The following is a 15332-nucleotide window of genomic DNA, read 5'->3' as shown; positions in this document are numbered from 1 at the left end:
TGAGCCACCCATGTGCCCCCAGATGGGAAGTATTTATAAAGCACTTCTGCTGCATGCTGAAATATGATGGTCGTCTTGAGAAAAAGCACTTGTGTGACTGTTTGAGTTGGGAGCTGAACTAGCAGGTTTTTTCGTGGAATACCATCTTTTACTTGAAAAAAAAGACTGACAAACTATAGGTTTTTCTTGACATTTTCATGTTACTTCAGTGAAAACAACTGGCAGCATTTGTTGATAATAAAAATTCAAACTTTCTAGTGAAAATTAGAGATACTGAAAACTTGTATCTGCCACTATATACTTGACAGCTTTTAATTTCTAATATTAGCAAATGTGATTCTCACTATTGTAGAATAAAATGTGTCAACATTTGGATGATCTGTGTAAGTCAGTGGACCAATATTTTGCAAATGACCAATGCATAACACTGTAATATATTCTAAGTTCAATATCGTTCCATATCATCCAAAGTTCAAGATAGACCAGTGGTTTTTACAGAATTAAAAAAATATATTGATGTCATTTAGATTTTATACGGTAATTAACCTTCAAGAAACTACCACTTATTAAGTTCTGGTATAGTATCAAAAGAATATATTTTAAACTTCTCAGTTTTAATTTCTAATACAGTAAAAAACAATAGATATAACCCAAATAAACAAAAATTCTTTAGAGTTCTCAATAATTTCTAAGAAATGCCAAGTAGTCTGAGACCAAAAAGTTTGAGATCTGTTGTCACAGAGGAAGGTATCCAAAGGCTTCAGGACATCTGAATGCTAGAGTGGATTTATCTTGTAAGACATGCCCCCTCCAACTATGTCCCACAAGAGAGTCCAGGGGACTCTCCATTTATCAAGTCTGTAAGAAATAAATATGTTCACGGAGGGAGCTGCAGAACCCAGAGCACCTATCTGCTCTGTGTTGCCATCTAACAGGTTTCCGTGGATTCAGGGATGGCAGGGGCTAAATGGCAGAAAGTCACAAAGGCAAGGTGGATATGATTACTAGAATGGGTAGCAGAGCCAAAATAATAAACAGAATGGTCTGAACCTCAGAAATCACTGGCATTGGCTAGTTAATTTTGCTATTTCTAGAGCTGAATAGATGGACAGTCTACTAAAGTTTTACACTAGATTTGTAAAAGCAGAAAAACTAGGTTTGCTCAAGAGAACTCTGAGTTGAATCACAATAGAGACTTGAGGCCCCTCAACCAATTTCTAAACTTAAGCCAGTCTTGAGATCCAGAGCCCCTTAAATGAAGATCCAGCTGAGTCCTCTTGAGGAAATCTTCTGTACACAGCCAAAAAATGTATGTTATAAATCATCTTCCTAGACTTCCCTTCCTACAAGAGGCATATACCCCAGCTCTCCAGAGGCTTGAAACTGTCCTAATTAGCCTAATATTTCCATCTAAGTCATTCTATTCTAGCTAATCATTGCCTGGTGCTGCAAAGCCCACTCAGGCCAAGAAAGGGAGCACAGATTTGTCCAACCCTAGACCCCATAGCATGAACCTAATGTCCACAAGATTCATATTGGGCCAACCATGAGTATACCTTTCCTTGTCTCTGCGTCCTCTCCCCCACATCCCTCTGTTTTCTCAGTCTTCTCTTTTGTTTCTGCCTTGTCTTTGCCCTTAAGGTTTTGTCTGTTAGCCCAGTCAGTAGCAGGTTTGTCTCAGATGAAAGAGGAGTCTTCTATATTCAGAGTTGAGAAGATACAGGCAAGATATTTAGACCATCAGTGTCATGTCTTTATCAGCCTTGTCTTTACTTCCCATCCCAAGATAAAGCTACATCATAAGAAACTTCCAACTTTTGCAGGATTTAAAGGCTTTGCTGTAGTCTTCCTAAAGGGCTGGAACTTCATCTTACTCATGAAGGAGCTGGTTCATTGAAGGAGCTCAGGAAATGTGTACTGAATGAATGGATAAATGGTCATTCTCCAACTTTTTGCATGTGAGTGTTGAGGTTACCAGGCCCAGAGCACCTGAATCCTACAACTTAGTAGTTGGAGAACCCCAACTCCATACCTCATAGGAGAAGATATAGTACAGGTATTTCTAGAGCAAGCTAGAAAGGTATATGCTTTCATATACCTCATGCTCATCCCTCTAGCAAACAGAGGGATGTGGGGGAGAGGAAGCAGAGACAAAGAAAGGTATACTCATGGTTGGTCCAGCTAGGATATATAATGACAGTAAACTGAAATTTCAGACCCCACCCACTGGGGTCTTCATTACAAGTCCTCTGTAATGTGAGTTTTCTATGTAGCTGAGGATGTATCCCTTTAAGGATCAAATATTGTCACTGAACTTTTGAAATTCTAGATATAGATATAATCATTTTCACAGATTTTTTTCATTTATTATACATAAAAGTAAATATAAATATATATTTGTATATAACAAATGAAAATGTTATATATATGAGATCTGCCTTCTTAACCAGAGCCTATTTCACATAGTTCTCTATGTTCAGAACATCGAATTATGAATATCAAATGGAGTTTAATGTAGTAATCCAGTTCCTATAGCAATTAGATGTCTATGAATGAGTCAGGAGTCAGGCTCTGTCTGAAAGAACAATTCCATAGCTAGGCACTGGAATGAGCTCAGTGTCCCCCTAACACTTTAGGTTCAAGTCAACGGTTCAAGAATATGTTTATTCTGTGGCTCCTTCATGTCGGGCACTGTGCCAGGGGCTGGGTACAGAGGAAGCATAAGACCTAGAGAGAGCTCTCAGGCCACAGTTTCTTAAGACACAGAGGGGGAGAAGGAGCCCCGGGGGCCTTCCCCTCCACAGTCAGTTTGTCCTCTGTCTCATCCAAATTGAATTGTGACCAAGGATCTCTTCCAAGGTTCTTGTTCCCTGCTCTCCTTTTCTCGGAGAAAACGTTTCTTTGGCAGCAGCAACAGCTCTTTCTATGTGCTGAGTACTTATGCTAATCAGTGATCTGGCACCAGTTTTCTGATTCTTTGGTCTGATTATTTATTATTTGTGGAGTGTGGTAAGTGCAGATGGTATTTTGCAAAGCACAGAATTCTGAGCATGAAACCCCAGCCTCAAGGCGTTGACTGTCTGATTTAGGCTTAAACAAAACACTGAATAAACAGGGAGACATCTAGTTGAGTTGATGTGGCTGGAAAGGAGGAAAAAAAACCGAGACTGAGAAAAAGAAGTAAGTTTTGTGGAGGGATTTGAAAAGGGATAAAGGAGCATCAAAAATGGGAGCTATTACCAAACCAAGGGGTTAAAAAAGAAACAAAAGGAGCATTGAGGAGAGAGTCTCAGGAAAGAAAGAAATTCAATGAGACTCCCTGCTTGTGTCTTTTAGTTGAAGAGATGAGAGGCAGGGATGTTGGAGTACTGGGTGTTATACGCAACTGATAAATTATTGAATGCTACATCTGAAACTGATGATGTACTATACATTGGCTAATTGAATTTAAATTAAAAAAACTTTTTAAAAAAGAAAACCTTAATGATCATGGACCAAGTAACAAGGTCATGGACTAGCATTTATCTTCTGGAGAGAAGGGGGGAAAGTTCAGAAATTCCCTCTTACTGATTCATCCAGAGATGATCATACTCTCAGTATCTCACTCAAACTAATAAAATTCACAAAAGCTCTTATATAATTAAGAATTTAGAATTATTTGATCTTGAGTAGATGATACAGGTTGAAAGTAAGTGGGCAGAAAAGATAAACCATACAAGCAGTAAGCATAAGAAGGGTAGAAAGCTCTATTACTATCAGATAAAGTAGACTTAACGGCAGAGTATTTCCAGAGATAAAGAGGGACATTACATAATGATAAAGAGTCTATTCATCAGGAAGGTATAAAATAATAAGTGAGTATGCACCTTATAACAGAGCTGCAAAATATACAAAGTGAAAATGAGCAGAATTAAAGGGAGAAATAGACAAGTCCACAGTCATGGTCAGAGATTTGAACACCCTTTTCTCAGCAACTGACAGAACTAGATAAAAAATTAGTAAAGACAGAGATGACTTGAACAACACTATTGACCACCTTGACCTAATTAATACTTTAAAACATTTCATACATCTACAGAACCTATATTCTTTTCTAAAATGGGTGATAACTCTGACCCCAAAACTTGTCTCGGTTACGTGAATGAATTATTCCCCACAATGTAGCAGAACGTTTCAGTGTCAACCAAATCTCAGGTCCCTGCATCCAAATAGCTTACAGTTTACCTTACATTTGTTGCAGTCTTCTTGATTTTCAAGTAGTGGTTCTAGGTTCCTTAGTAATACTTAAGGAATACTCTACTAGATCAAACCTACAAACTGTCTTTGAGGTTGGATTATTTTCAGACTCTATATTGCCCTTGTTGACTTCTTCCGTATATACAGAAAATTCATTCTCCAGGTGCTGTCTCCAACATTAACATAAAATATTCTGTATCTGAGTCCTAGAAGACTTGGTTCTTGTCTCCCTGCCCCCCCTCAACCCCCACACAAATTTCTTAGCCATGCGACTTTAGACACATAACCTCTTTGAGCCTGACTCACTTTCCTTGTCTATAAAAGTCTTAGGACTATAGTGAAGTTCAACCGAAGGGTTAAATGAAGCCTTTTTATGAACCATGAAGCACTATCCAAATATCATGGATCAATTCTTTTTGTACTAATACCAGCGGGGGTATCTGTACTCCCAAGAAAGGGAAATTGGGGCAGGTATCAAGCCTAGGGTGAACAGAAATTGTATGATGGGAGGATAAAGTAAAGGTTGAAGGGTTTATTCTGAGGCAAAACCTGTGAGAATCTTAGATTTCATATCTCAGGAAAGATTATAGTTAGTGTAATGGGCACCATTTAAAGTTTGCAGAAAGAGGACACGGGGGAAAGCTTGGGCCTAAAAATAAGATTTGGCCATTGGAGACTTTGCTGGAGGACCTGTTGGATGTCATTAATCTCACAGCAAAATGGATGGATTTCAGCCTGGGAATGATGAATTCTAGACCTCATTCTACTGTGGAGTTTCTGAGTAATCTTGCACTAGAAACTTCATTTCTCTAAGCCTGTTTCTCCACCTGAAAGTGGAGAGTAATGATATATGTCACCTACAACAGTCCTGAGGTTCGATTAATGTTTGTGAATGCTTTGAGCAATTTGGAAGGACAAGGTCTTTAAGAATACAACAGATTATTTAGAAAAGTGAAAGAACACGATCAGAGAGGACTCGGAGCGTCTCCCTCTGTGTAGCCTTTTCATGAGATTCCTCTCTTTTTGTCTTATAAGGAAAGAAAATCAAGTCAGGAGATGACTAATCCCACAGGCTAATCTCTTCCCTTAACCTTCTCTCGACACACACTCTTCTCCTATAGGAGTATGTTGGAATTTTGTCGTTCAGATTTCCTCATCAGTACAGATGCATTCCTCCCTAGAAATATGATCGTGAAAAATGAAGGCTGTGGTTTTCCGAGGAGCTGGCTGGGGGCCCGGCAGTCAGATGTTCTCTGTCCCTCGCTCTACCTTGGGCCTCTGCAAATGACAGTGCTGTTCAACGTCCTTTCCTCAGATGTACAATTGGAATAAAAATGCCCCTCTCTGTGAGGTCAAGTGAAAACTAGTTAGCTGTGTTTTCTTGAAGTTTCTCTCCATTGACATTTCAGCACTCTGCAGACATTAATTGGAACAACACTTTCAGAGGTTACTTCTAGCCCATGACCACAAAATTCTTAATGGAAATGAATATGAAAGAATCTGGGAAGTTTACTAATCACCAAAGTTTTGGGATTCTGGTGACATTTCCTAAGCTTTCCATTTAGAAAAAACACAAGGGGACTTCGCCAAATCTAGTAGCCACTTGCAACTGTGTGTTATATTAAGAGCACCAAAAAGAAATTTTTATCTCTTTCTCTCTTTTCCTTCTTTTTTTTTTTTTTGTGGTTGGTATTTCTCTCTGAATCTCTCTGGGTTTCACCCCTTCTCACTCTCTCTGTTTCCCTTTCTCATTTCTCTCAAATTTAGGTAACGTGTAAATGAAAGCTTGGTTGAGAGTTATCACCAAGTTAGCCAACTTGCAGCCTTGCTGGAAATAAAACTCTTTTAAATACAACTGTCGTCAAACTCATTAGCGTCCTCCTCCCCTTACCTCTTTCACATTGGGTCACTAACAAGTTACAATGTTTTTCTTTTTCCTCTCCAGTCCCTGTTGTTTTGGGGTTTTGTTCTCTTCTTCCTCATTTCTGCGTTGCTTGCTCCATCTCAGAAGCCAGGGTCAGCCCTGTGGCCACCAATGCCATCACTCCCCGGCAGACCGAAAGGCTCAAATGTCAAAAGATGCCTCGGTTGCCTCTGACAAAAGTGTGGATCAGCTCCGAAAGGGAATAAATATGATAGGGGGCACAATAATAACAGTGCGCGCTTGTTAACTACAAAAATCCAGCAGGATCGGGGGCAGGGAGGGAGGGAACGTGGAGAATAGAAGCTGCCTCGGCAGGAGCCCCTGGGGGACAGAGCGGAGGGGGGTCCTCCAGCAGCAACCATCAATTCTATGGGCTGGTTTTGTTTTGTTTTGTGAGGTCTGAACTGAGGCTCAGCTGATGGGGCAGGGGGGTGGGTAGGGGGTGAATAAGGGATTTTACCCAAACCAGTGACTCTGAATGGAGGTCTTGGGCTCCATCGAGGGGGCCTCAACAGTGGGAGCTTGAAAAGAGGGTCTTTGGACTATTGGGGAGGGGGGTAGTGGGGGTTGTGTGGGGGCTGGGGAAACATTTTGAGGTGGGAGGGATAGGGGGAAGGAGGAGAATAGCACAATAATGGGAAAAAGGAGGCCAGCTTCTGAGCTCTCATTTCTGACAATGAGTCCCATGTGGTTCTCTTTATCTCAGCCATTCAGGAGTCAATAGAGGGAGCTTTTTTATTTTCAACTCTGAGTATACAGCCACCCCACCCCCATCTCACACACACACACACACACACACACACACACACACACATCTAAAAGTGTGGGACACTGGGCAAGACTTTAGAAACATTTGAAAAGCTTTTTCCTTGGGTCAGATTTGCTGAATTTAACATCCACCTGCCAGAACTGTACATATGGGACATTCAGTTCACAGCCAGTACCCCCAACTACTCTGCCTGTCCTCTCCCGCCACCCCACACTCAGCCTCTGCTCCCTCCATCCTCTGTGGTGCACTCCCCCTCTCCGCCTTCCACCTTCCGTGGATGCCTTGGTCCTTGACTCCTTATAAGGACATGAGTCACATGATCACAGGTAAAGGAAACATCCACGATGGAGTGATGGTAGTTTTCAACCCAGAAAAGCAAAAATAAAAGATTGGAGCAAACCTAAGCTTGAACGGTAGACTGTTTTAGAAAGCAGCAAATAAAAAAAGAAGTTGTCTTTGATGGTGCACTTCTCTGAAATGTTAAGTCCCCAGTTAGACAAGTCCCTTTCAATGTATTCCTAGGTCTATAATTGAGGCAGCTGCTGCCCCGGAACTCACTCGGCTTGATAGAAAATAATTCATGTTTTTCATACAATATCATTATGTGTTCTCATGGGGTGCTTGAGTCTGAATGGGTATAACAGTCTTAATCAGGAGTAGAAACTTTTAAAAACATGAATTCCAGGCCTCACGTGTGTGCATGTGTGTGCACACGCACGTGCATGTGTGTGTGTGATCAAAGGGGCATTAGTCCAGCGCCAGGTAAATGGTCAGTTGCTTGGGGCGCCTGAGTGGCTCAGTCGTTAAGCGTCTGCCTTCGGCTCAGGTCATGATCCCGGAGTCCTGGGATCGAGCCCCGCATCGGGCCCCCCGCTCCGCAGGGGGTCTGCTTCTCCCTCTCCCACTCCCCCTGCTTGTATTCCCTCTCACACTGTGTCTCTCTCTCTGTCAAATAAAAAAAAAAAAAATTAAAAAGAAAAAAAAATGGTCAGTTGCTTGAGCCAGATCCATCGGACCAAGGGAAGACTCTCCGCGGCCAAGCAGTGTGGCTGAATGAAAGAAAGAGGAAGGGGGAAACTACCATTTTCCTTACCAAGCAATGAAGATAAGGGAAGGAGAGAGTAATTGGAAATGACAATAACATCAAGCAATTGCCTCTTGCCACACACTTTTCCTACAAGAATTATTACCCATTGGAGGAGGATATTCGACTCAGTTGTCTTAAGCAACTTGCCCAAGGCCACCCAGCTGGTAAGTGGCAGAGCCAAAACTGCCCCCCAGGTTTGAATGACCTGAACATGCTCTGAAGTGGAGGGAGACTCCCGGAGTGGGGAGCACTGGGGAAGCGTCTTCACCACAGCCCATGGGAATGCTCCTAAGGGCGGCTCAGGCACTCAGTGGCTGTGCGCTGTAGGGTGGCTTCGGGCACCTGCCTTCTCATCAAGGACTTCACGACGACTATACTTAGTAATACTGCCCTGTATATTTGAAAGGTGCTGAAAGAGTAGATCTTGAAATTTCTCATCACAAGGAGAAAAAGACATCACTATGTGAGGTAATGCACTTTAACTAATCTTGTCCTGGCAATCATTTTGCAATATATACATAGACCAAATCATTGTGTTGTACACTTAAGCATATATAATGTTTTGTGTCAATTATATCTCAATACAACTGGGGAAAGAATAAATAAAAAGATTTTTAAAAAGAGCTCCAGACTTCTCACCACTCCCAAATCTCATTTCTTCCTGTACTGAGCAGAGCACCCCACACCAGGCGCAGAAGGAAGATGAGCATTGCTTTCAGATCTGTTGCTGAGCAGGGAGAGTATAGCTCTCAGGTCTCCTTCACATGATAAGAAAACAGTTACCCTTTCCTCGGCTCCATTTCTGATCTTGCAGCTACAACTATGTGAGGGTCGGCTGTGGCCATTGGTGAGGGTGTGAAGAACGTAGGATGGGGGACCACTCCCATTCTGGCACCCTGGCTACTTCTCAACCAGCTCTGCTCCAACCAACTCTTCCTCATGGTACTTCAAAGCCTGTCTCTACGGCACAATGTGGATGTGCTCTTAGGGTTCGATCGTGCTCATCTCCGCTCCCCAACTACACTGAAGCTCCTTGAGGGCAGGAACACTGCCTGGTGATTCTTCTGTATCCCCCACGTGTCCAAGCTGAGTGTGGGCTGTACGGTGCTCAGTGAGTTATTGTCCTTTGCTTGACTCCCAACGAGTGCTTTTTAAATAGTCTCTTTTTTAAACAGTAGCTCTTACTCAGCATTCTTAATTACCTTCCTCTTGTCGATATGCCATAGTTTCTGGATCATGCCAGTTGAGGTTATTAACCGCTTGTGTTCTGGGGCTTCATTGTCCCCAGTCTGTTGCGTTGGCTCCACACCCCTGAGTCATGCCCACTGGGTACCGTCTTTGGGTGTGTGTTTGTGCTTATTTAGCCAGTTGACGTTCATCTCAACTGTTGTTTGGCAGTGCTTTGTATTCACCTTTTGCTGATTTCCTAATACAATGGCCAGTCTAAACAGTCTCCATTCTTCCATGTGACCTCCATGCCTGGAACTTGAAAACAGTCTCACATGATGGAGGGGATGGGACTCCCAGGAGGCTGTACCCCTTTTCTTTCAAATATATGGAAGCAGGGTTGTTTGGAGAGTTTTTGGGTTTAGGTTTGTTTTGTTTTGTTTTGTCTTGCTGCCATTTATAGGGCTTGCCTTTTACCAGGAGGCCTATCTCCTTCAGGATTTTACCACTTCAAATTCCCGTCCCTCTGCAGTTTTTAAGATGCCATTTTTTCTCTCCCCTTTTTTCCTCTCCCCTTTCTTCCTCTCCCCTTTTTTCCTTCCCCTTAATCAATAAACAAAGAAATCTGGGTCACCATGAGAATAAATGAAGAAGCAACACAAGCACTTGTCTTAATTTCCCCCTCAGTTTCCATTCTGTTTTTCCTTTTATCTAAAGGGAAGTCCATAAATTCTAACTTTGTTATGACCTGCTCACCCCTTAATCTCCTGTCGTCTGGCTCCCATCCTTCCACTCTGTGTTGTCCACACTGGAAAGGCACCGGTAGCCTTGAAGGACCTTCCCTTGATCCGGTCATGCTGGGTTCCTCTGCAGTATTCAATGCTGTGGCCCCTGCCTCTGGCCCGACGCCCCTTCTTCCCCTCTCTTCTTTCATTCTCTGTGTGCCTCTGCTTCTTCTCCCATGTGGGCCATACATACGGGCATTTCCCCAGATTCGGTCTCTGCATGTTTTTCCTTGGAGAGGTCTTTCACTCCCAAGGTATCAGCCCCCACCATGTCTCAGCAAGGTCACACTGTCCCACTTCTAGTTAACTCTTGGATTTGTCCACTTATCTGTCTCACTAGTACTTAAAACTTAAAATATCTCAAATTGAATCCCCCACCCCACTGTTTATTTTCTATTCTACTAACTTCAAGCCTCAGGGTCACTGCTCATCCATTAAGTATAATCAGTCATTAAAGTCTGTGATTCCTTCAGATCAACCTTCTATCCCACATAGTCAGTGTCCTTTGCCACCATGTTAATTATGCCTTATACTTGGGCTATTGAAATCAATTTATTAAAATACTTTGGTTAGGGGTGCCTGGGTGGCTCAGTCGTTAAGCGTCTGCCTTCAGCTCAGGTCATGATCCCAGGGTCCTGGGATCGAGCCCCACATGGGGCTCCCTGCTCAGCGGAGAGCCTGCTTCTCCCTCTCCCACTCCCCCTGCTTGTGTTCCCTCTCTCGCTGTGTATCTCTCTGTCAAATAAATAAATAAAATCTTTGGAAAAAAATAAAATAAAATACTTTGGTTAAAATGTACTCTTCTACTCAAAATATCCAGTGGTTCCTTATTGTTATTATTATTATTATTAACAGATAAAGTCCAACCTTTGTAGCCTAAAATCCAAGACCTTTCTTAATCTGATCCCAACTTTATTGTTCCCACATTTCTCTCTCTACCGTATTTCCTTTAAGTAAATCACTCCAGCAGACTGTGCCCATATGCTCCCACACACTTTATGTTCTCTTGTCTCCACAGAGTTGTTCGTCCTTCCTGACACACTCATCACTCTGTTGCCATCTCTCCTGGCCTAACCTTCCTTAAAATTCTAATTCATATCTTACCTTTTAGAAAACCTTCCCTGACCATCTCAGTCTCAATTAATCTCTTCTTCCCATAAACTCCCTTTAACTCCCATAAATGCCTGGAAGTTTACGGAATAATAAAAAGTTAGAGTTTACATTTTAAATTATTGCTTCATTTACATTGTGTTATATTCCTAATTAGACTGTCCACTCCTTTTGGATCTGGACCCCCAACTGGCACCTAGCACCAGATGTAGTAAATATTAGTAGCTGTCTACTGAATCTCTTTGGATTTATAAATACAAGTTGTCCCTGTATATTGAGTCCCAAGCTTGTGTGTTTATAAGAGCAGACACCATGGGCAGGATTAACCATATGCAAGTGTGAATATTCTGTTGTACTTCTTTCCAATCAAAATTGTATTTATTGGTTACCAGTGGAACTGTATTATGTACCTTACCTCTTCTTTTCTTTTTGCCTCTTCTTTAGCAGGTAGGAATGAAGCAAGGTAGACATACTCTCTTCCAAGTAACCTCATTCATTGATCATACAGTGACTTACTTCTTTCTTCACGATGAAGTAACTCCACTGTTTAAAACAAACACAAACAAAATTGAAACTTTGTAATAGAATTCTTGTTCAAGTGGGAAGAAAAGCATTGAAATTTACACTGGACAAACTGCATTAGCATATCTAGCTCATGAGTTCGTTGACTATTTCCAAGCACCACCTACACTCACTTACCGAAAAGGAAAGATATGAGAATCATACATACATCTTTTTTCTTATCTGAGGAATCAAAATCTTTATTCATGAGACTTTGACTTCTTTAATTCAGGTTAGAGTCAATCCATCTTTACAAAGCCCTCTCTACTTCTTACCAAGGTGATGAAGTAGAGTCTTGCTATTCAGTGTGTCAGTGGACCAGCAATAATGAATCACCTGGGAGCTTGTTAGAAATGCAGAACCCCAGGACACACCACAGAATCGGCATTTTCATGGGATTGCCAGGTGATTCACGTTCACAGTCACATTTGAAAAGCACTGAAGTAAAGCAGATCTGATAGACAGCATGGGAAATATCTCTCAGATGGCATAAATATGAAGCTCGATGAATCTGCAGGAATCTTAAAGCTATATGTGGGTGGTGATGGGTTGACCATAAAAAATAGCTGCCTTTTGCAGACCGGAGTCATGCTGTGGGCAGTGTTTACCCACTACTGCCCGAGACCGCAAGAGCCTGGAAAGGGATGCCTGCAGCCTTACTCTTAGGCTCAAGAAGTCCCTCCAAAGTTTACATTCCTTGCTGTTTCCATCATATTGCCCTCTTCTGGATCTTTCCTCTGCCTTTCTATAGATGTCTGGATTAGATGGGCTAAGAGTGTCTTCCTGCCACTGCCCTTGGGTGACTCCTCAACACCCTGCATGAGGCTGGGCTCCAGGAGAGGAAGGGCCTGGAACAATGTATAACCCGGGCACGAATTGCCCCAGAGAGTGTTTTTCTCTAGTATGTCATCATCTCCTCCCTTTACTCTGCCATCTTTTTCAAACCCATCAGAGAAGTGTAATCGCTTTAACTGTATTTATTTCCTACTGGGACCTGTTATCTTCCTAGTAGGCTTTTCCTAAGTGCATCTTTGTTCTGAATGGTAAGAAAAGGCTGGTACTCCTACAAAAGAGCAAAGACAGCAGACCAGGAACAGGCAGACCATTTTGATGTGATGCTGGGTTCTCCTTAACCCTGAGTACCACCAATGGTATTAAATGCTTTTTTATGCATGCATTCATTCTCAACACATATTACTGAGCTCCTACTTGGGGCAGGTGCTATCCTTTGGAGTACGGATCCGTTGGTGAACAAAACAAAGTCTTTTGTCCTGTAATGGTAAATACTTGGAGTGGGTAAGGAAGGGAAGAGAGAACAAAAATGAGTAAAACCACACCTCTGGCCTGAAGTCTCCAGAGTAAATGGAATGATCTAGGCATAGATAGGAGGAGGAAAGGGAGAAATGGTGGGAAAGTAGAGGAGAGGATGGCAAGAGGAAGAGAAAGAAGTCAGAAAGACCTGGGAGTGGCAGGAGATGCCAAGCACCATCGCCTGCCCAACTCAGTGACCCCACGGTGGGTGCAGTGGGCTCCCGACCCAGAGTCTGTGGCCAGAGAGAACGCATTTCTTCTTTGGAAGGAGCAGAACTGCAGAAGGAAAATATGCTAAAAAGCCAGAGGCCAAAGAGGCACTTGGTAACAAGAAACCTTCTGAAGAGAGGAAGTTAAGAATCAGATTATAGCAAAGATATATACTGGAATGTTAAAGCTCTGTAATTTTCAGAGGTTATAAGGACATTTCAGAGCCTCCTGCTCAGAATGTTCTCACAGTCCTGGGCGATATTCACACAAACGTGTCAGTGTGTGAATATAGGAGCGCATGTGTATATGATGTGTTGGGATCATGGGGGGCGCAGCGCTAGAGCAGAGGGAAAGAATGAAGGGAAGGCCATTAAAAGCTTTGCTGAGAAAGGTATTTCTTGTGCACAAAAAAGAATCAGGCCCCTCGCTCCCTACTGGGCCCATTTCTCCTGCCTTTACCCGAGCTGTCAGGCATGAATCCCTGTAGCATTCCGTAACTAATTGACAGTAATGGGGGCCATTGGGAGTCTAAGAATACATGGCATTGCCCGGCATGCACTGGAAAGGGGGGGGCTGCCTCGGGGGCAGCTGTGGGGGAAATAAAGGCTGTCTTGTAAACTTTTTTTTTTTTTAAATTGAAGGTAGGATGTAGAAAGTAGGGAGGAGCCGATTTAGGCAAACTTCTACTTTAGCCTAAAACTTAAAAAGTTGTAAATGTCATATCTTATCCTGAGCTAATATCCCAGGAGACTGAGTTTGCCACAGAGAAGAAGCAGATGGAATTTCAATTAACCCCAGGGCCCCCTGTGAAATCTATATTGTACCCTCTGGATTTACAACATATTGTAATATATGACTGCAGGCTCTGGAGATTCCATCGCAAATCAACTCTCTTTATTCCAGGGGTTCGAAGACAGCTACAAAGGCCCACTTCAGAATCAAAAGTGGCCAACTCTCTACAACTTCATTCTCAGAGTTGAAACCAAATTTCTAATTTTACAACAGATCTTACTTATTGAGCAGTCTCGTGTGGTTTTTTTTTTGTAAGAGGGGACGTTAATTTTTTTTCCTTCTATTAATGATGATGTGTACATGCTAAGATTGTTTAGCCCAAACAGAAAATTGGAAAAGATGCACCATTATCACGCCTTGAAGACTGATTTACCACAGACCCATGGTGAATTAGCTTCCAAGGACTTTTATATTTTCAAAACTCATACCTTTGTAGGACATAGTCTTCAATAGTAAAGAGACCCAATAAAAATAAAAGCAATTACCACTGATGTGAATATCACATGAAGTTACACACGCTGAAATAACTTTTAAGAATTCCAAGTTGTTTTCAAAGCCGGAATGGTTTATCAGGTCATCTACAAACTGACGCTTTTGACTTTTAGTTCTTTTCTTTTCTTTCATTACTGGCCTCACCTTCCTGAACTTGTTCTTCATTTCAAAAATAATATTTGCGTAAACATTCAACTTTTCACACACAAAAAAACTTTTAAAATTAATTTTGGCCTTTTGATATTCGGAATAAGTTTTCTGCACATTTTTCTTAGCAGACTACTTTTCCCTAAAATTGCACCTCACCTCCAACTGCTCATGACCTTCTGCGGAGATGAGTTATGCCCATGCAGTAGGTAGTCTTGATTCTTTCCTCCTTAGGTTGCTGCTCTGTTGTCCAGCATCTTTTAATGGAAGATTTGCCTCTGGAATGTTCCTGTGGACTATCTCTAGGAAATCAGATAAGTAAAATCCCTGTACTTTGAGGAAAAAGTAATTTTGGGGAGCTGAAATGTGTCTTTTTAAAAGAAGATTGGAGGTTGACAAAAGATGTGAAGGGTCTCCCTCACCAAAGTAACCGTGAGGGACTGAGGACCGGAACAATCTATTAGATGCACAGATGTTGACAGCTGGAAGAAATAGAAGAGACATCATTCAAGCAGCCAAGATACTGTGTATCCCCACTTTTCAGTTTCACGGAAGGAAATAAGAATTCAATGAGGCAGTCTCAGGGATGTTCCTCTCCAACTAGCCAGGATGGCTGAGTTCTCTAGCCAGTTGTTCTTTTCCTCCACTGAATGCACAGCTTTGGAGGAGCACATCAGGGACCCTTTCCTTCTGCCGGCGTCTTCCAGCATGTGGCTCAACCCGCAGGGGCCATTATATGGC

General features: G+C 42.2%; 1 protein-coding gene across 2 annotated transcripts in view; it reads left to right on the top strand.

Moving 5' to 3' along the window:
* GTPBP8 (GTP binding protein 8) overlaps positions 1-14179 on the top strand; it is a 78923-nt gene extending 64744 nt beyond the window's left edge. Inside the window, exon 6 of one of the 2 annotated variants that reach the window (XM_081797029.1) lies at positions 14064-14179. In XM_081797029.1, the coding sequence (XP_081653155.1) occupies positions 14064-14154 (91 nt within the window). In that variant the 3' untranslated portion in view covers positions 14155-14179. Of the gene's footprint in view, positions 1-5417; positions 5665-14063 lie in introns of those variants that run through there. The other variant, XM_081797021.1, reaches the window with a different exon arrangement.
* Positions 14180-15332: the final 1153 nt, after the last annotated feature.

Source organism: Leptonychotes weddellii, chromosome 1 (genome assembly GCF_054177405.1).
Source record: "Leptonychotes weddellii isolate Sample4059 chromosome 1, ASM5417740v2, whole genome shotgun sequence".
NCBI classification, from domain to species: Eukaryota; Metazoa; Chordata; class Mammalia; order Carnivora; family Phocidae; genus Leptonychotes; species Leptonychotes weddellii.
Note: the sequence above shows the minus strand (reverse complement) of the source record. Positions and strands in the feature narration are given on the sequence as shown.